Source organism: Rhinolophus hipposideros (genome assembly GCF_964194185.1).
Source record: "Rhinolophus hipposideros genome assembly, chromosome: 13".
NCBI lineage: Eukaryota > Metazoa > Chordata > Mammalia > Chiroptera > Rhinolophidae > Rhinolophus > Rhinolophus hipposideros.
Genome location: NC_138059.1, coordinates 49136215 through 49157933, shown reverse-complemented (window position 1 = coordinate 49157933; position 21719 = coordinate 49136215). Strand labels below are relative to the sequence as shown.

The 21719-nt window shown below is 33.2% G+C and overlaps 1 protein-coding gene across 5 annotated transcripts in view; it reads left to right on the top strand.

The window, feature by feature from the left end:
* The window catches only part of PCMTD1 (protein-L-isoaspartate (D-aspartate) O-methyltransferase domain containing 1), a 67926-nt gene that overhangs the window by 34518 nt on the left and 11689 nt on the right, over positions 1 to 21719 (top strand). For 4 of the 5 annotated variants that reach the window (XM_081071252.1, XM_081071255.1, XM_081071253.1 and 1 more), the window contains 2 exons: positions 9622 to 9724; positions 21115 to 21286. In XM_081071252.1, coding sequence (XP_080927378.1) covers positions 9622 to 9724; positions 21115 to 21286 — 275 coding nt within the window. Of the gene's footprint in view, positions 1 to 9621; positions 9725 to 15664; positions 16304 to 21114; positions 21287 to 21719 lie in introns of those variants that run through there. The other variant, XM_081071256.1, reaches the window with a different exon arrangement.

Genomic DNA, 21719 nt, shown 5'->3' with positions numbered 1-21719 from the left:
GCACTATTTTATAGTCCCACCAACAATGTATGAGGTTCCAGTTTTTCCACATCCTCATTGATGCTTGTTATTTTCTTTTTAATAGCCATCTCAGTGGGTATAAAGTGATATCTCATTTTGGTTTTAACTTGCATTTCCCTACTGACTGGTTATGTGGAACATCTGTGCCTGTGCTTTTCGGTTATTCCTATGTCTTCTTTGGTGAAATGCCTATCCAGATCTTTCCCCTATTTTTCAGTTAAGTTGTTAGTATTCTTATTATTAAGTTGTAAGTGTTCTTTATATGTTATTCAAATCTTTCCCTCATTTTTTAAATTAAATTGTTAGCATTGTTAATGAATTGTAAATGTTCTTTGTATATTTTTGGATACAATCCCTTTATCAGAAATATGATTTTCATATATTTTTTTCATGCTCTTTTAGAAAACTCTCTTGGGTCACTTCAGGCCAGAGAATCAGGGAGATTCCCGTTCCCCGCCCCCACTCACATACTTTTTGGTAAGACAAAACACATTCTGCAAGTTTCCAGGGTTCTCTTTAAGGTAGATTGTATTTTCTACATTAAACCGAACCTCAGTTTTCCTTCTGTCCTCTGTCCTCCTTTTCTGGTAGGTGGGGCAAAAGGAGGAAATTTTATTTTTTCTTTTTGGGAATTACAGATGCTGTTCTTGATATGTGCTTTATTTTGGCCTCTGAACAAATCTGTTTTGAAAAGAACCCTTTTATTTAGGCTACTCAACATTTTCTGAAATTGATAAAGTTTCTCACTGTTTAAACTATTGTTTCTTAGTCCTGGTTAGGCTTTTGTGTCTCTTTTCTTCTGCCTATATATCCTGTATTGAGTCGCCACCACTATTCTGTATCATAGGGTTTTTCTGCTCTTTATTTCTGGTTGTGGAGTAGAAAGCCTTACTCTCAACCATCTCCTTTATTGCTGCTACCTGAAAGTCAATACCCAGATGCTTTGTTTTTGTAGGTATTGCTGCTAATAAGTACAGAGCAGCAAATAGTAAATAATAAAATTAAAAAAATAAGAAATAGTGAAAATTTTACAAAATTCACAAAGTCTTCATAGTATTTTTTTCTGGTTATTATTTCCACATATTATTCTTAGACGTTATAAGGCAATTCCCTCCGTGACATGAAAATTCTTAGGTGGTTCTCTGTACATCTTGAGTTTTTATCTTAGAGATTAACTTTCCCCAACTTGGATCATCCATGTACCAAATATTTGCAAATTTGCCTGCTTGCTAAAATTTATTTGTAACCCTCAAACAATACTCTGTGGGGATTTCGAGGTCATTCGTGCACATGTGCAGAGGAGTGAACAGCTTGAATCTGTTTGTGAGCATGTTTCTCTCGGGTGGAACAAGGTGAAGCTCTGCCCTCTTGTTTCATCTGTTTTACAGAGATAGTCACAGGATGGAGACAGTGGGCAGTGCAGTGCAAGAAACTTGCTCTTGGGTCCATTTCTGACCCCACTAATAGGACAACCTCACACAAGTCACTTAACACTTCTGAAGTTTGTTTTCTCTTTGGTAAAATAAAGAAAATAGACTCTACCAGGATAAGGTTTTAGGATTTAAGATTATACTCTATTTCAGATATGTACATATGTACATACTCCCCTAGTAACAGTGGTTCAACATTTGCTAATTAAGTTTTGCTGGACTTTGTAGAACATAAACTGCCACAAATAATGAGTATTGATTGTAATTTCAGAAAATTACTAAATATTCCTGAAATTGTCTCAGTGTAAAATAATTTGTTAACCTCTATCTCCCAGTGTAGGAGCTGACAGAATTGTTTTTCTTTTCTCATACATTCTTACTTAGGCTAGCTTGGATGTTGGACTGAGAACCTCAGATTAAAGCTAGAGGTTGACTTGCATCGTCAAGTCAATTGCATTGATTTACTTGGCCTGCTGGAGTTGTTGGGCCCTTCTGGAACCTACCTTCACATTCTCTCTGGGTGGCTTCTGCAGGGTTAGCCCATCTACCCTTCTACACCTGGGGCTTTCAAATATTCTTTCCCTGGATTTCAGATCTCTTTACATTGCCTTTATGAGCACTTTCTCTGTCCTTTTATGGAAGCTTCTTTGGCTTATGCAAGTGAAGGATAGATCTTCCTTCTGTCTTCAAGTACCGTGTTTCCCTGAAAATAAGACCTAGACAGACCATCAGCTCTAATGCGTCTTTTGGAACAAAATTAATATAAGATCCGGCCTTATTTTAATATAATATAAGACCAGGTTTTATATTAAAATAAGACCTGGTCAATATAATATAATATAATACTGGGTTTTATATTAATTTTTGCTCCAAAAGACGCATGATGGTCCAGCTAGGTCTTATTTTCAGTGAAACATGGTAACATCCACATGCAGAGGATTCACAGGTTTCTAGCACCAAAGTCTGTCTGCCAAGCTCTTCACACTCTTGAATCTTCTAGGCTACGCTAACAATATTTAGATGTGTGGTGCACAAGATTCCAAAAGTTGAACCTGTCTCCAACTCAAGTTATCCTTTCTTACCCTGTCCCACAGAAGACAAAGCAGTTCAAATTTTCTTCTTCCTCCTTTGTTTCTTATTTTGATGAAAGGTACTTTTTTCCATCCAAAAATTACTCAAGGAGGAACCTGAACATCAATCTCTCTCCTCTCTCTCTAATAATATTTTGTGATAGGTAATATATTTATTCATAGGGTTAAAAAATCCAAAAGAATCGAGCTTTGAAAGATTTTTCTTCTCTCCCTCTCTTCCGTTTTATCTAGTTGCCTTCCTATTTCAGGAATAACTTTATTGATCCCTGAGAATACCTCCATTTTTGCATAATACAGTTGACCCATGAACAATGTGGGGTGAGGGGTGCTGACCTCCTGTGCAGTTGAAAATCCACATGTAACTTTTGACTCCCCAAAAATTTACATACAGCCCCTTGGTATCTGCAGAGAATTGGTTCCAGAACCCCCCAGATGACAAAGTCTGCAGATACTCAAGTCCCTTATATGAAATGGCATAGAACGAAGCATAGTTTGCCATCCACGTCTGAGAATTTTCACCTGTGGATCAAAAATACTGTTTTCAGTCTGAGGTTGGTTGAATCCACGGATGTGACACCCAGAGATAGGAAGGCTGACTACCGTGTTTCCCTGAAAATAAGGCCTAACCGGAAAATAAGCCGTAGCATGATTTTTCAGGATGACATCTGAACATATGCCCTAATGTGTCTTTTGGAGCAAAAATTAATATAAGACCCGGTCTTATTTTCAGGGAAACACGGTATATATATTTATTTGTAAAAATTCACATATAAATGGATCTGTGCAGTTCAACCCCATGTTGTTCAAGGGTCAACGGTACTCACCTGTTTATAGAGATGATAGTTGACTTGAAGTCAGAAGAGTTTTGTAGGTACATAAAGGAAAATACATGTTGCGTTTTAGAAGATTTCTATCAAACAGCTAAAATTAATAAGATTTATTTTGAATTGAATGTATTTACCTATAAGACTTAACTTCTCTGGAATGCCTCATTCTGTGATAATACAGATAAAGTAGATTTGACATATACTTAATGATTTTTTGCTAGTATATTTTTAAATCAAGACATAAAAAATATACATTTTTATGCGTTGTATGTACAATTTGCTTCAGTCTTAGTTGTGAATCTTTTAAACTTGGGACCATAGCTATATTTATGTACTTTATTATTCTTTCAAAAAGTAGTTATTCTATTTGCCACTGCCAGCTGTGGAGGACACAGCAGTGCACGAGACACATCCCACACCCATGAAATTGTGCATGTCATTTCTGAACTGGCATTGTTACATTGGCCAGTCTTCATTTAGTTCAGTAAATATTTATGTGTCTTGATCACAGTGCTGGTCCCAGAGTATCTTCAGGTACTTCACAAATAAATATGCAGTGGAATGAAAAAGCTGGTGAAAATGGCTTCCAGGGGAAATGATTGCATTAAAATGAATTTGGATCAAGATCTGAAGTTGTTTAAATTAGCTTTTAAAACTATTCTCTATTATGTTATAGTTGAGCACATATTTTTTCTCAGTTCACTGAATTTGCTTTGGTAGAGATTTAATCTCTTTTTTTTTAATGTGCCAGTGTAGATGCGTGAGATACAGTCATAAGTTGCTCTGGGCATACTAGAATATTTTCAGCCTGCTGAATGGAAATACATAAATGAACTGATTGTGACGTCTGTTCTTCATATTTTGACGTTTTAGATACATAGGGGTTTGGGTTCATTCTCTGTAACTGTTTAAACCAACACTGAGATTTCATGTAAACATATTTCTAAGATTCAAGTGTAGTAAAAACAGGACTTGTATTATACATAAGCCAAGAAGAAATCGAGGAACTGGAGTCTGAACTTTCTAGTAAATTTCAAGACTTGCTTCATGGGGCCTTTTCTATTTTTTTTTTTTTTAAGATTTTATTGGGGAAGGCGAACAGGACTTTATTGGGGAACAGTGTGTACTTCCAGGACTTTTTTCCAAGTCAAGTTGTCCTTTCAATCTTGGTTGTGGAGGATGTTATTCAGCTTCAAGTTGTCCTTTCAGTCTTAGTTGTGGAGGGTGCAGGTCAGTTCCGGGTCCAGCGCTGCTGCTAGTTGAAGGGGGCACAGCCCACTATCCCTTGCGGGAGTCGAACCCAGCAACCTTGCGGTTGAGAGGATCATGAGGCCTTTTCCAAACCTAGAGAACAGAGAACAATTCTCTAGTCTTAGATATAGCCAGCCAGCTTCAGGATGGTTAAGCTAACATGGCAAGATTCAGTAAACATTTGACAGTGTTTGTCTTTCTTTAATATGCATTTTTAGTGTGATATAATAGGATGAAGAAACCATAAGAAATTAATTATATTTTAATATAATTAATGGCACTGCATTAGATCAATTTCTCCTTATTTAGCTAATGATTACTTAATCTTTTGCTGATTCCTTTTTCTCCCCTTTTCTTTATCTACCTTTTCACTATTGTATGTCTCTACATTATACCTGAGAGTGTTCATGAGAAAAAAAAAGAATGAAACCTATCCTGGTCTACTTTTCACCTACTGTGTTTCCCCGAAAATAAGACCTAGCCAGACAATCAGCTCTAATGCATCTTTTTGAGCAAAATTTAATGTAAGACCAGTCTTATTTTACTATAAGACTGGGTGTAATATAATATAATATAATATAATATAATATAATATAATATAATATAATATAATATAATATAATAATGGTATAATATAATATCGGGTCTTATATTAATTTTTGTTCCAAAAGACGCATTAGAGCTGATTGTCTGGCTAGGTCTTATTTTCAGGGAAACACGGAATTGCTTGTTTCTGAATTCTTATAAGTTATTTATAAATCTTGCCAAAGATGCCTACTTTTACACAACTAAAATTAGTAATATAGTAACACTGTAAATTTTTGAAAGATGTTTTTACATCTATATTTTAGTTCTCAATATGAGAAACTTTATACTAGTTTCATAAAAACCAAATAACTGGTTGACTTACTTCCTTTTGTGGTAAACACTTACTTTCATCCAAAATGATATGTAGATACTAACTCTTGATAATCACTTTACCAATGAGAACAGAGTTTTAGATAGTCCAGAGAGATTTTAAAAATCATTTAGAATGGGCTTTGTAATAATTAGGAGATTATGGCAGATGTGTTCAACCTGAGCTGCATGTTAGGGTTCCCTGCAGAGCCTGGGCCACACCCTGAGAGATTCCATCTACCTGTTTGGGGTAGCAGTTGACCCAAGCAGTTCCAGTTTAAATCAAATTTAATTTACTCCTATATTTAATGTTAAAATTCCAAGGTATTCTAATATCAGTCAGGGTTGAGACCCCTTTGTATAGGTTATGGTTTTGCTTCTACAACTAACCAGTCTTATATACAAGGAAAAGACACATAAGTTTTAATGATTGGTACCCGTCTTGTACTTTATGGTGTGTAAAGCAGTTTTATATAATTTATATGATTTTTCCCAGGAACTCATTTTATACAATGCAAAAGACTTCAAATAGTAAGTGACTGGTCGCAGATTATGCAGCTATTGAGGAACCAAGGTTGGACAGTAAGATAGCCACCCTTAAATCTATCTTTCTCATCACCCCACCGTGTTTAGATATGAGTCAGTTGAAATGATAATCTTGAATTAGTTCATCTTTAGAGCTCTTCTAGTTATGTAGCATGAAGTATCTTTTGCTTGTGGCTCTGTTCCACAAATTAACTGTCCACAGAATTTTGAAGGTACTGAGAACTTCATTCAAACGTTTTGTGAAGCTCTGGGATTTCTTTGGCCTGTCTCAGGAAGACTTCTACCCTGCACACCACACTCAAACAGCCTTTTAAGGTACTTCAGAGTAGGGATAAGCAGGAGTGTTGGGTGTTAATAGGGTCAACATAGTAGATGTAAATAAGAAATGTAGATATTGCATAAACATTTTATACCTATGCTTAATAATTATTGACCTTTACATATAAGTTATGATTATTGACTAGTACATGATAAATGAACTAGATTAGATCCAACTACTACAAAAGAAAAACAGTCTCTAGATTTTATTATATTGGAATTTTATTGAATTTTATTATGTTAGTTATTCTTAATAAATGGCCTATTGCCAGCGTTAAAAATCATTTCTAATATTAAAATACCTAGGGTTTTCTAATAACTGTATTTGTCTTAATAAACTTTGATTTTTATTTATGTTTCTATTTTCTCTTTAGTATTTAGCCATTAAAGATAACGGTCAACTGTTACTACTTTTATTTTTTAATATGTATTACAAAAATTAAGCATTTATTCATAGAAAAATCTCTTCCTATTGGAAGATACAGAATAATATTGGAATCTATTGAATACAAAGTCAAATTTGTTTCATCTGTTAGATGTTAGAAAGTGTTAACACTTTTTCTTTGGATATTGTTTTTTTCTCTTGACAGCTTGTACCTTTCTATTAGAATTATTTTATATTGTTTATTTTAAAATCCCTTACTCTATTTTTTTCATCTCTTTGACTAGCTCATTATTTTTTCATTGAAAAAGTTATACATGCATACAGTTAAGACGCACTATAGACATGGGGTATAATAATGAAAATGTCTCCTTCCTACCCTAGACCTCTTAGTCCCATTCTCAGAAGCGGCTATGTGTATTTTTTTAGGTTTCTGTGTTTGATTTTTCTGTTCTATTGAAGACGGATGTCAGATATGAGTTGTAATGAACAGCATTGCACCATTTTTTTCATACATTTGATGTGTTCTAGTTGTATACTGCATTCTAATAAATGACATATTGGTGACATTGCTTTAAGTTCTGCCTTTTATTCATACATTCTTTTAAATTATTTATGTTAATTATCAGTTTATTAGTGATAATTATAGATATGTCTCCATGTTATTTTAAAATTAAGTAGTTACAATGTGTATATTTATGGTGTTGTCAAATTCTTCTTATGTTAATGAAATTATCTTGTGTCAAGGTGATGTAAAAAAGAAGTTAAATGAAAAACGTTCTTAAGATATTTTCTTAATGAACTTTAAAACTTATTTCTAAAAGTTTCCACTTTTAGGCAATAAGAATACAAAACAGGAAAGAGAGACCATTGACGTCTTTAAGTGATGAACTGCCTGTGTAGTCTCTTTTGACCTAGAACTCTGAAGTTGAAGCTCCCTCTGTTAATCAGGCAGTTTGAAATACTGAACAGAAGCCTTGATTTCCAGACTCTTTACTTGTTGCCTTTATTATAGTGCTTATGTATTCCGTCTTACTGGGAACTTCAAATTCCAGGAATATTGACCTTTGTTATTTTTACCTGTGTAGCCCCAGTTTTGTTTTTTTATAAAAAATGATTGATTAGTATAACTGGATTCTTAATGGACAATGAAAATATAAGTCTCTCATGTTTTTCATTCAATGGGTCACCTTAAAAGAGTAAAAAGAAAACTAGATTAATTTCATAGAACAATATTTTCCTTACTATGTTAAGTAATTGTAGTTTAATTTGAGCTTTTAAATAAGGAAAAGTATTCAGTGTTTCCTACCATTCTTTGTTCCTTGTGGAAGTTCAAGTTTTGAAAATACTTGGATTCAATATTAAATTAAAAAGTGACTGCTTACCTAGATTTAATTTCTTTGCCACTTTCATTTATTTTTTGAAAAATAAAATTTTAGTTTTACTTAATCTGTGGTAATAATAAGGAATTACAAAAGGTTTTAAATGGTATTGGATGAATGTTCCAGTTTTCAGACAAGACCAACAAACAGTTCGACAGTAAGGAAACAAAAAATGACAAGCAAAACATTTCAGATTGCATCAATCAGAATAATTTATTTTAAAAACTATAAGAACATTGCAAAGAAAATTAATTCTATCTGCTATGATTTTTGTGGATCAAGGGCCTTTTTATTTAATCTTTTTATCTGAATACATTTTTTAACATAGAATCAGTTTTTTTTATAATCAAATACAATGTGATAGAACTATACTAGTTTAAAGCATTATCTTTGATTTGATTTTGGCTTGAAGATTTTGGTTTAATTTTTATAGGTTAGGTAGTTCCTAGATCACAAACCATTTTTTTTATGTGCCCCCTGAACATTCAAACATGATAATCAACTGATTTTTTTTGTTTTTGAAAATTCCAATATATATTGTATTTTTAATGATATTCAGTAGGGGGTGTATCCTATTAAGCAGTTCCTAAGATAGATACAAGACACAGAAAATAAGTCCGTATAAGATACAGAAAATAAGTAACATGCACCCTTTTCTCTGGGAGACTAATCTCAAAGTAAAACAAAAATACAACTAATGTGGAGTAGAAAACCAAATTTTACATAATTTCAATTGACTCAATTTCAGAAATTCGAAAGGAACTTAGCATAACTAAATGTGATTATGTGTTACTTTCATGTGGGACATGAGGCAGGCCGCATGCACCTTAGGGAAGTAAATCCAGTTAGTCATATTCTTAGAGAACTGGTGCCAGGGTGGGGAAAGGAACCATACCAAAATCAGCTGAGGCTCTTACCTGTTTCTCATTCTTAGAAAGTCACCCATCCTTGGCTATGTGCAAAAAGAAATACTAAGTGAAAAGTGTGAAGTATGCTGGAACAGGAGAGTAAAATCAGCTCTGCAAAAATGACTGATGGCCACACTCTGCTAAACAATGGGAGCGCCAAAAGGCACAGGGTCTTGGTCTTTGAGGAAGTTAGCATTTACTAGGTAGTCATGGGGTGTTGTGAGGATTTGCATAATATCTGTGTCAGCCCATGGTTTCAGGATTTTAGAATTACCAATATTTTAACCAAGGATAAATAAAAATGTAATGGTAAAGCATTTAAACCTTATATAGTATGATTATCTTTGGCAGTATTGTCCTGACAGATAAGCTTTTTTTTTTTTTTTTTTAATTAAAGCAGTATAAATAATGAGATTTCCATTCAGCTTTTTAAATCTGTGGCTAGAAGATATTCACATATTTCAAACCCTCTTTAAATGCTCCTGTGATAAATGAGCAGAAACTAAAAGAGCTCTGTAATGACATATTATTAATATTTTTTATAAAAATGCTGCTGCTACGATTGCAGGTCCTTTTGGAATAAATCATGGAATTGAGCTTCATTCAGATGTGGTGGAATATGCCAAGGAAAAACTGGAGAGCTTCATCAAAAATAGTGATAGCTTTGATAAGTAAGTATAGTTTTGGTTTTAAAGCACTTGGTATGTAAGATATGTATGACATGTCTGTTCCTCAATACTGTTAGTTTATTCATCCTGAAATAATTGAACGCAGCAAAAATCATTGTGTAAAATGAGAGAAAAAATTTGAATAATTATTCTATGCTATACTTCTTATTCTATGTAAGTCTATAGTTAATTATAAATAAATGCAATAACTTTTTAAAAATTTTATGCTAATATCTCTATAATTAGGGTAATATTCCATACGTTAAATATCATGCAACTACCTTTTATGAAGATGCAAAGATGCTTGATTAGAATACTTTCCTGGAACTGGTTTTATACCTTGGGGATAATTAATAGTTCTGCCCTCTTTATTTGTTACATAAGGGTGATACCTGTTAGCATATAAAGGACTTTCATAAAAACATTCAGTTACTTAGTAATATATCTAGAGGAAATTATGATAGAAATACATTGATATATCTTGTGATAGGGTTGTGTTTGAGAAATTTGTTTATAAAACCACTGTTTTGAGCTCCTGCTTTCCCTTCGACAAAATATTGTACAGTCTTTGGTCCTTGAGCTGGCAGGGAAGGGAGGTAATATTTGGTGGGTAATATTTCTAAAATTTATCAATGATAATACAATGGAGGAAAGGCTTCTTATGCTAAAGTCGATGAACCCTGAAATTATGTAAAATTTGGAGGGCATTTATATCTATCAACTAGTCATATTTTCGAAGAAAGCCTTAAAAAGGATAGGAATCACAAGCTTATGTAACTTACACATTTTTATATAACTAAGTTTTAGTGCAACTATTCAGAGTTCCAACTTGGGTTGTTGGGAGTGTGCCTTTCTCACTCGTCTCTAGTTCCCTGGGCATGACCATGAAGGTGAGGAACTAGGAGGAGTCTGGATCAGAGCTGAGGGCTTTTTTCTAGAGAGTTTAGGCTTGAGGACAGTGCCAAAAAGGCCCTGTGAATGCTGCAGAAGTGTGTTTTCCTTTCTCCTCCCTTTCTTCACCCCTCCTCCCTCTTCCCCTTGCCCTTTTCTTTCCTTCCCCTTTGCCATTGCCAGTTTGTGTCTATCCTCTGGCAAGTGGCACTTGAGCAGTTGAAGAACAGAAAACATGTTGTAGTAAAATACTCAGTGTTGAAAGGGAGGTTTTGTGTCCACCTAGGTGTGATTATAACTGGGATTGTAAAGACCTCAGTCAGGCAAGCTTGGGGAAGTTTGGAAATGCTCGGTTTTTATTTTGTTCTATAATTAATTCAATGGATTTGAGCAAGCCACTTGAATTTTATGTGTCAATTTGCTGAACACCATCATTTATCTTATTTATGCTTGTCTTTATAAATAACATTTAATTCACATTTTAAATCATTTTTCAAGTGCTTACCGTGTTGGTTCATATTCTGTTTCCAAGATTAATATATTGACAGAAATAAAAGTTTTTAGCCCAGGTAATTTTACAAGAAATTGGGATTCAATTTTAGCATCCTTTTATGTTTCTGTCTGTCTTATGATTAGTAACATGTTAAGGGCTTTATATGTGGACATATTTTTATACTGTTAATTAGAACTATAGAATTTTATTAAATTTGAATTTCTATTGTTTTAAGTATTTTGATGTTGAAACTATATACATATAAGGACGTTTTGAATACATTTAAATTTAGAAAATGTCAAAGTAATATTAGTAAAAGTAAATGTTTAAGGTCTATTGTAAGGTCTTTTATATGTATGTTAGTAATATATTTCGTATATTAATACATGATGGCACAGATAATTCCATTTTGGGTCATTAATCAAGCAGAACAAACTCAAGGAAGAATCTGGAGTCATTGAAGCCCCTCTATACAAGTATCTATGGAGCTCAAGTGTATTGCTGGCAAGTGGACATGGTCCTGGGAAACAGTAAAATATGTCACTATTTAAAGCATTTTTCTATGTTGATACAATTTAAATATTAAATCCATAACAGATAAGGTTGAGGAATAAAGTTTTATATATTCCAGTATATAAATAAAGTTTTCTAAAATTGTTTTCATGTATTTATAAAATGATCAAATTTCCTTGTCTCATATTTCTTGAGTTTGTTGTTGTTGCCTTATTTAGATTTGTTATTCGTAAAACGATGAATTGTAAAATATGGTGATGTGACTGATCTAAGTGTTTCTTTTTAATTCGTAATGGTCTTATTTTTTAGTTAAAATAATCAGTCATATTTTGTAATATAGTTGTTTCTGAAGTGTTACTAATTTTTAAAACAGATTCTTATATTAAACTAGTCTGAAAAAAAACAGTTCTGGGAATTTTAACTATTTTGGTTTTCAAGTAGTCTGAAATATTTGTTATGTATTTCAGATTATAAAAGTAGCTTGCATACAAAGAGTAGGTACTGGATAAATGTTTCATTTTGCATAAAGTAGTGAGTGATTGCAAGTTAAGTGATCAAAGTTGATGAGTTATTCAGTGGGCTTCTTTTTTGTCTTTTTATGTCATGTGATTTTAGTGACAGAAATTATAAAGATACAATGGTTTTTTCTTCCTATCTTATTAAAGGTTGATGAATTCCTTTAATTTTTGTTGATGTTTGTGGATAATTTTCTACTTATTTTCAGTTTTTGTTTTTTTTTAAAGATTTTATTGGGGAAGGGGAACAGGACTTTATTGGGGAACAGAGTGTACTTCCAGGACTTTTCCAAGTCAAGTTGTTGACCTTTCAATCTTAGTTGTGGAGGGCACAGCTCAGCCTCAGGTCCAGTGGCAGTTGTTAGTTGCAACTGGGAGTCGAACAGACAGCCTTGTGGTTGAGAGCCCACACTCCCACCAACTGAGCCATCTGGCTATCTGGGAGCTGAGTGGAAGCTCATTGACTTCATTCTAGTTGCAGAGGGTGCAGCTCGCTGGCCCATGTGGGAATGAAACCGGCAGCCCCGTTGCCTAGAGCTCGCGCTCTAACCAACTGAGCCACCTGTCCGCCCCTACTTATTTTCAGTTTTTAAATTTAAAAAATTGCCATGCAAAGTGATTTTAAAAATCTCATTTCCAAGCAGTTTCATTATATTGTGTACAGGTCATCAAAATACATATTTTAATTAAAATCTAAAATAACTCTGGAAAATTAATTGCTATTTATGTTCCTTAGTACCAGATTATCCTTGATTATATGTAACAGAGAATATATAGCTAAAACTTAATACTCTTCCAATGTTATTTATCCTTTTGGTTTAGATCTTTTTTATCAGTTCCATTTTTGAAAGTATTGTCATGTCACTTAAATTTTAAACTGCATCTTTAAAGTTTTCTTGCATATGTCTGTTGGCGAACATACTGCATTTCCAAATGTAGTAGGTGAGAAAAAATTGATGTTACTCATCAACATTAGAATATATAATGTCGGATGACCTTTTGAAAGATACAAATGTGTGTTTTTGTGTGTGCTCTATAAAGCAAGCTTGGTTCCTGTGTCTTGAAAGTAGTATCCCTTCCTTTAGAAACAAGTATCCTTATTATAATGCATGTACTTTCAAACATCCTATGCCTCAGTCTTGTATCAGCAGGTGAAATAATTTGGAGAAGCTACTCTGAATTTACTGTACTTGGAGATGGGAGGGAAGGGGGAGCCTCTTGTATGATTTAGATACTCCTAGTCACTGAAATCCCTTTATAAAACTGGCGTTTGAATTCAAGGGTTCTCTAAAACATTGGAAAATGTTTCCAGGAAAGGCAGTCCTTTATAGTAAATCGTTTAGGTTTCCTGGGCTAAATGGTCTTTGTTGCAACTGCTCAGCTCTGCTGTTAGAGAGCAAAAGCAGCGATAAACATTATGTAAAGAAATGGGCATAGGGATTCTGTGTGTGTTATGTGCTGTGAGTAGGCTCTGACTCCTGGCAACCCTATGAATGAGTGACATCCAAAATGTCCTGTCTTCAACAGTCTGCTCAGCTCTTATAGACTCTCTTCTATGGCTTCTTTTATGGAGTCAGTCCATCTCATATTTGGTTGTCTTCTTTTCCTGTTGCCTTCTATTATTCCCAATATTATTGTCTTTTCCAAAAAACCCTGCCTTCTCATGATGTGCCTGAAGTAGGACAACTTGTTTTGTCATTTTAGCCTCCAGCAATATTTCAGACTTAATTTGCTCTAGGACCCACTTGTTCATCTTTCTGGCAGTCCGGAGTATCTGTGTAGACACTTTACTTATAAAAACAAGGGCAGGCAGATTTGGCTTGTTTTTCCCAGTTTGCTGACCCCTGTTCTACTCTTCACACATACTTTCCAGAACATCTTTATTTTAGCCCTCTCTGCTGTAGACAAGTCTTTGGTCCTAGGTTTTAAAGGCCCTTAGGTCTGGCTTTCACGAGGGAAGACGAAGGTTGGGAAAGGTCAAATTGTATGAATCAGGATTTATGCTTATACAGTAAGCAAAATAATCTCTCCATCTGTAACTACTTGGAAGAGTAAGTCAGTTAAAGTTGCCTGAATTGTAAACCTTCAAACTATAAATACTTAGCAAATGAGTTAGTAATTGGTATAGCATTTATTTATAGCTATAGTTATGTATTTATATAATATGTATACATGTGCATGTAGTTGACCTAGCTTCCTAGACCGCATGCTTTGGGGTGTGCCGTTTCCTTCTGAGACAACAGATCCCAGCTCCCCTCCCCTCCGAAGCATACTATAGCTCATTTTGGAAGTATTCTAGTATCAGTAGCCAAATGAATAGTCTGATTTATTGAAGATTTTCATTCTGTTTGAATGGAGTTCTTTCTATATAGTTTGTCATATAAATGAGTCATGATATGAGTACTAAAAACAGTAATGAGATGATGAAAATAACAGCATCTAATACGTATTATCTAATCATTAAGTACCTTGTACTGTTCTAAGTGCTTTACCACAGTCCTGGAGGCAATATTGGTGTCCATGTTTCCCAGATGAGAAAATATAATTAGTTAGGCTGTCTATTTATTTACTTCTGATTTAGCTATGATGATGTAAACACAGAATTCTAATATTTGTTCCCATCAGTAAGCTGCTACCAATGAATTATAGCCCAGCAATTTAGCCCCGGATGCAAAGTTGAAGCAGCACTTTTATTTTCATCATTTATTTCTTTCAAATTAGAATTAAGTAGTGCTGTTAACATGGTTAAATGCACTATAGTATTTTTGTTATAGAACACACCTACTCTGTTCATTAATGACACAGTGTGAATTGGGCGCAGAGATGAGTGGCAGAGGCAATGCATTCCTCTGATTTTGTTGAGGTGTTAAGTTTAAAATTAAATTCAGAGATAGCATAGTCTTGTAGAAGATTTAATTGATTTATGGCAATATGTAGTGTTCTAATTTTGTTTTTAATTATGTTTTCATTTTTCACATGATTTGATTTGCTTCTATATTCTGTCAACTTCATCACTAGAGTAGTCCTGCTTCATCTTTAAGATAAATTATAGCATACTTGAAGTAGATTTTATCTATAAATATGTATTCAACATTATTTCAAAATATTTCTCAGCTATTTGAAGTTTTTATATGCTAATAATGTTCAGTTGGAGTTTTATAACAATTATTACAAGTTGTAAATAGTTTTTAATCACGACAAACATTCAAACTGTGGGACAGAAGAATACTTAAAAATAGTACTCCAGGATGTCAGTTATATATTTTAACATCAGTTAGTTAGAAATGGCATGAGTAAAAAGTTTGATGGCTTCAAACACATTAGTAGAAGAAATTATTGTTGAAATATGTGAGAGCTCACATTTATATGAGGTACTGTCACATTTCCTGTAAAAAAGTTTAGAGATTGTTTTTGATCCTACAGATTTCCTAACGTATCATTCAAAGAAAAAAAAAATCATTCTGTTTTAACAATTTGCTTTAAATAATGCTTGAATTATTCTGAGATGAGTTTGATGCAGTTGAAAGGAAAACACTTGAAAAGGTAAAGTCTTTGGTTTTTAAATTTTTAAAAATTCATTAGCTTAATTATTGATTGTAAGAGTTTTAGAATGGTATGACTGCATATGGAGATCAAAAGATTAACATTTCCCTGGGTTTTCTTCCCAATGGAAAGTTCCGAAGTTTTGTATTGTTTTAATGAAATAGTCAGAGCTCTTAAAACTCAAAATGGTATATTTTGACAAAGTGTTTTATGAAAAAGAAGTTTCTGTGATTCATTTGGCAGGTTTTGGATGAGATATGAGAACAAGGTAGGATTTTTTTTTTTCCTATGTCCTTGAAATCCTTTATTCCATTGGAATAATTGTCTAAAATTTCAATGACAGCATCCTGTGGCACATGATAAACTAGGTGTACAAATTGTCAGCCCCCACTTCAACAGTGTATTGAAGGGGAATGTTGTTTTTTCTACTCTCAGTCAGCTCCTAGACCTAGACTATCCGTCTAAGAGGGAAGCTGCAGGGCAAGGCTAGGTCACCCTGATCTCCTAGCAGCTTATCAAAAGAATTATATGGGCAAGTTGGCAAGGTTCCTGCTGTGAACGAAATCATCTGTCCATCTCAAGATGAAGATATTCCAACATGCACCTATAAAGAAAACCACTACTAAGGTAAGTGATTAGAATCCTGGTGTTATTTTGGGCAAGTGTTCATGTTGTAAACCAAAATATATGTGTGTTCTGTATCCCACAAGTAATTTTCAGTGTACATTTTAGTAAGAATATGTCAAATATCTTTCCCTCTCTGCATAAGAGAATCTAAAAATCAGTCATTAGATTTTAAGATTTAAATCAATGTATGATTATAAGTCACAAGTGAGTGAATTTGTAATTATTATATACATTTCAGAAGTATTTTTTTATACAGGCAACATATTGTTGGGACGTGTAATTTAGAAGGGTGAGTCATCTCTTGGAAATTTTGTTTTGGAAATTTTCTTCAAAGAATTCAAATGACTCTTCATTTTTAACAACAGACTTAAAATTTAAATGAACTCCCCTAAATTAAGTATAAGAGAAAGAACGCGTGAATCATACTTTGCGTACAATTATAACCACATAGGAAGTATTTTGGTAGACCTCTTGCCAATTTTTTTTTTCTTTTTTTTCTTTTCTCTTTAGGTTTCATTTAGTGTGTGGTTGATGTGAAAAGGTGGAATTTGGATTTTCTCTTTCACTATTTTTAACTTAGATTTTATGTGTAAATCTATAAGTAGTGTAGCACTATTTTGTAATGAACTGAAAACTGGTTAGTTTATTGCTGCAGTCTTCCAGATTATACAGAAATTGTACTTGTGTTTTAAAATATGTCCTTTGCCTATGGAGGTTCGTTGAAACTTAGGTAAGATGCAGCTTTTAGAAGATAGTGTTTATTTTCTTCTCTACTTTGGAAGAATTAGTAGGAGTTCTGCATCTCAAATCAGTCATTTATTCTTAATATATGTGGTATAAACAGGATATGAGCATATCCATATACATTTTGCCTGAAAAATTTTAATCAGACTTTTTGAAAAACTATTAGTTCAATTGGTATGATTTATTTACATGAAATGTTACTATAAAAATAAACCATAATTTTAGTATCAGAATACAAAACATCTAAGTAGTATCCTCAACTATGTACCTAGTCAGAAATATAAAGCTCATCTATTAGTCCTGTAATAGGAAAGATGATCCATAGCCCACTTATACATGAAAACAATAATGTAAGTATATGCAATTTAAGAGTTATTTTGTTTTCTTTACTAATGTGAAGGATTCATGTGTCATTGGTGGAAAAGGTCAAGTCATAGTTGTAAGTATAATAAATAATCTCTGGATAGGACTCTCTGGTAGACACCGTTTAATGACTAGTATTATTGATAGTATTATAACTTGAATGTGTTTGGCCTGTGGATTCTCTACTGTGTTGTAGATATTTTAATGCCAACATTTAAAAATATTGCACTTTTTTCCCCAGTTTTATTTATGTTCTTTAAGTTTTACTATTTTGTATCTAGAAATATTCAGTCCTTTTGGAATATTGTCTCAAGTTCAATTGAACTTTCAAATCTGAGTATTCTGGTAAAAGAAATTAATATAAGTATTTTAAATGAAAGTATAAAGACCTCATATGCATATTTTAGAAGTATATATTCCATTTGCAATACAGAAATTATTTATAAACTTAGACATCTAATTTTTCTCTGTAACGATCTTTTGTAGTACTCCCTAAGTGGAATTAAGCATACTTGTTCTGATCCTTGTTACAAGAGAAAATATTAAGTTGTTTCCTAGAATAAGGGTAACTTAATTAAGATTTTCAGAAAGGCTCCCCAAAAATTCCTTTCACATATAGGACAGTTGATTTATTCATTTAAGCCAAGGGTTTGTTTTGTTTTACTATTTGAGTTTTTTTTTGGTTTTTTTTTAAGGGAGGGAGCATATATTCTGTAACATGAAGCTATAGTTATTTTTAGTAACCAGTTTAGCAAAACAAGAACCATCAGGTTGATACAGAGAGTGCCCATAGGTACATATTTTATTCTGTAACTATTTCTGGACAAGTTTCTCTTCTAATCCTGAGATTTTTGTGATTAGCATATTTGTCAACTTTGGGTTCATATTCAAAGTTGGTAGGTGGAAAAGTTGACAAAGCATTTATGTTTCTTACATGGTTCACTTATTTAGTAAATGCTTTTTTGAGGACTGGAATAGGTAATGGAGATACGTACAATTAAAATTCAGCAGAAATGTTCAGACATACCAGGAAAACCAGGAGAATGTTTCAAAGGGATGTTTGTGTTAAGGAGAAAGTCTTTGAAGCACCTATTTACAAGTGATAAGTAGACGGGTAGTTGTTTGAATTTATGGTGTCTGTTGAAAAATATATATGTATATCACATATATACACACATATACACATAAATATAGAGATATTTTACTTTTTTACTGAATCCCTGAAATTGCAGGTGATTTTTATTCTTACAGTACATCTTAATATGGACTAGCCACACTTTAAAGGCTCAATATCCACGTGTGGTTAGAAGCATGGGTGTTTCCCATTGTATTTCCAGTCTTTACACACAACTGGTGCTCAATAAATAGTATTTGATTTAATGAATTTTGCTAATTACTAGTATAAGGTAATTTGACCAGAATCACACATTTAAATTTTAGAGTCGGGTACTAAATTCTTTCTAATTCATTTTGCTGGGATGAGGATGTATAAAATACCACTAATATGAGAAGTTTTAATTGTAAGTTCACTTGTAATGGTGTTTTCCTAGGTAATAGTTCTGTAAGCAGTCATGTGTTTTTAAATAGTAGGAAGCTTTTAAAACTATAAGAATATTTCCGAGTTGATTTAACAGACTCGATGGTAAAAGAGGTTTAATAATTGAAATTTGTATTTAAATTCCCTGTTCACATTCCTCCTGAAAATTATAACTGACTTAAATTATTATAAAAGTAAATTATTTAAAATGAATTTTTGTAAGAATGAGTTTTTAGATATTTTCATTGAAAAATAGTAGTCTAACTTTCTTTTTAAAGAATGCTTACTGTTACTTTGATAAAGTGATTGAACCATCTGATCCACAGTATCTAATCACTTAAAATCCAAGAAATTATGTTTTGGCCATATTTTAGATAATCATAGATTTTACCTTAGTCTTGAGTAGAAAAGAGAAATTAAACATGGTGTCTAATGTAGGTAAATTTACACTTGTGTTTGTACTATGCAAGTGGAAAGAATGAAATACTATTAAAGAGTTGGGTAAGATTTCATTGCAAAGCTAATATTTGAACTGTATCTTCAAGGGAAGAAGAGGGGGAGGGGTATTTCAGTCAAAGGAAGAACACATACACAGATACAGGGCTTCAAAAACACTTTGTAATAGTTTCTTTGAGCAATTAGAAGGAAATAATTCAGTCTGGCTATAATGTAGTATGTGTGGGCAGGGGCAGAGCCAGGAAATGAGTGTGAAAGGACAATTTAATAGTAGAATCATAAAGAGCCCACATGTCATCATTCTAAGGAGCTTGAACCTGTCCTGCCCTGTAGGGAGTAAAATGATGCAAGGGAGACCTAAAGAGTGTGAGCAGTGAGGAGACAGTTACATAAAAGAAATAATGGCTTAGACTACCTTAGTGTGGGGGTATGAAGAAGAGATTATAGGATAAACACAGTGTTTACTCACCCCCAGCTCAACCACCTCGACCCTTCCCAATCCACTCCCCATAACCACCAACAAGACAGGAAATTGAAGACAGGGCATAATTTTGGTAAACTTTTTTGAATATCAAGTATCATAATGTGTCTGTGTTTTAATGAATTTAAACTTATTTAATGGAAGCTTATTGTGTAATAAGTCTGTTAATTACTGAAGGACACGATATGTTTTAAAAACAAAAATGACTGTTAGTCAGTGTTGTTTTTCACTGCATGCTGAAACTTTTAATGAAAATTATTTCCTCAAATGATAGCCTGATTTTGCTGTGTGGTCATGTTAACTTGAATCAACTTAAAAGTGAAAGGATATTCCAGTAATTTGGAATTTAAAAATGATTACATGTTTTATTAGTGCATTGAAGTTTTAATTATATGTTATACGTTAGAGACTTCAGATTTGTCAGAATTTAAGGAATAAAGTAGAAGTCTAAATAGGAAAGTTTGTAAAAGCACAACTCTATATACCATGAACCAACACTGTAACCAGGAACAAGTGATCAGGGTAAAGTGTCTTTGCTTTGAAACCGTATCTTTTCTTTTGTTGTACAGGGACCAAAGCAGCAGTAAGAAAAATCTCTGTTTATTCTGCTCTCTGTCCCAATCCTGTAGCTCTGCTAAAATTTATTAGGAGAATTTCCCTAATCGTTGTGATTGCAAGGGTATATGGTCACACTGGTGTCTTTCTGAGAAAGCTTTGCCATTGTTAACTGCAGCAAAAATGTCAAGCAGAGATGAATACCACATGAGCTCTTTCCATTTCCACTGGTCCCTCAGCTTTTCTTTTTTTTTTTTTTTTTTGAAAGAGCAGTGGAAGGCTTTTCCTTCTTTCTCTCTCTCTCTCTCTCTCTCTCTCTCTCTTTCTCTTTCTTTTTTTTAATCTTTGTGATTCTCATCCATATATAATTTGTGGGGCGCCACAAGATTGGTGTGATGGGCTTTTCATTTTATTCATTTTTTAAGCCTTAAATGAGGTTTTGGTGTGGCAAAAAATAGATTATGTTTTGAAAATATATGCTATAGCATTGATAATAAAATAATATATTTGATCGGTATAAAACTTCATAAATGTGATATTTAAATCAAATTTTGTGTTTTATCCTTAGAATTAATTTTGGTAACTTCACTGTTTCAAAGAACTGGATTATGTTAAAATTTTTAGATTTAGTTTTTTTGTTTAAGTGAATTAAAATATATTTGTTTTTCCATGCAGATTTGAGTTCTGTGAACCTGCATTTGTGGTTGGTAATTGCCTCCAGATAGCATCTGACAGTCATCAGTATGACCGAATTTATTGTGGAGCTGGAGTCCAGAAAGACCATGAAAACTACATGAAAATATTACTAAAAGTGGGAGGCATTCTAGTCATGCCTATAGAAGATCAGGTAACTTCCACTGCCCTTTTGTTTAACAGCATAGGAAACAAACACATTAGATTAAGATGGGAAGTGTAACATCAGTAAAGGTATATTGTAATTTTTAAAGAAGAAATGCTCTTCATAGATCTAACTACACAGAAAAAAATTGAAATGGGCTCTTAATTATTTAACCAAAGCAGGTATAGAAAAGACCCCTTTACTAGAATTAGAAGAAACTTAGTCTTTCATTTGAGCTTAGCTACTACCTGTGTGCTACAGTTGTTCCCCCCATCCTTGGTTTTATTCTCTGTGGTTTGTTACTTGTGGTCAACCATGGTCTGAAAATGTTAAATGGAAATTTCCAAAAATGATTCTTAAGTTTTAAGTTGGGCAATGTTCTGAGGAGTGTGATGAAGTCTTAAGCCGTCCTGTTCCATCCTGCATGGGATATAAATCATCC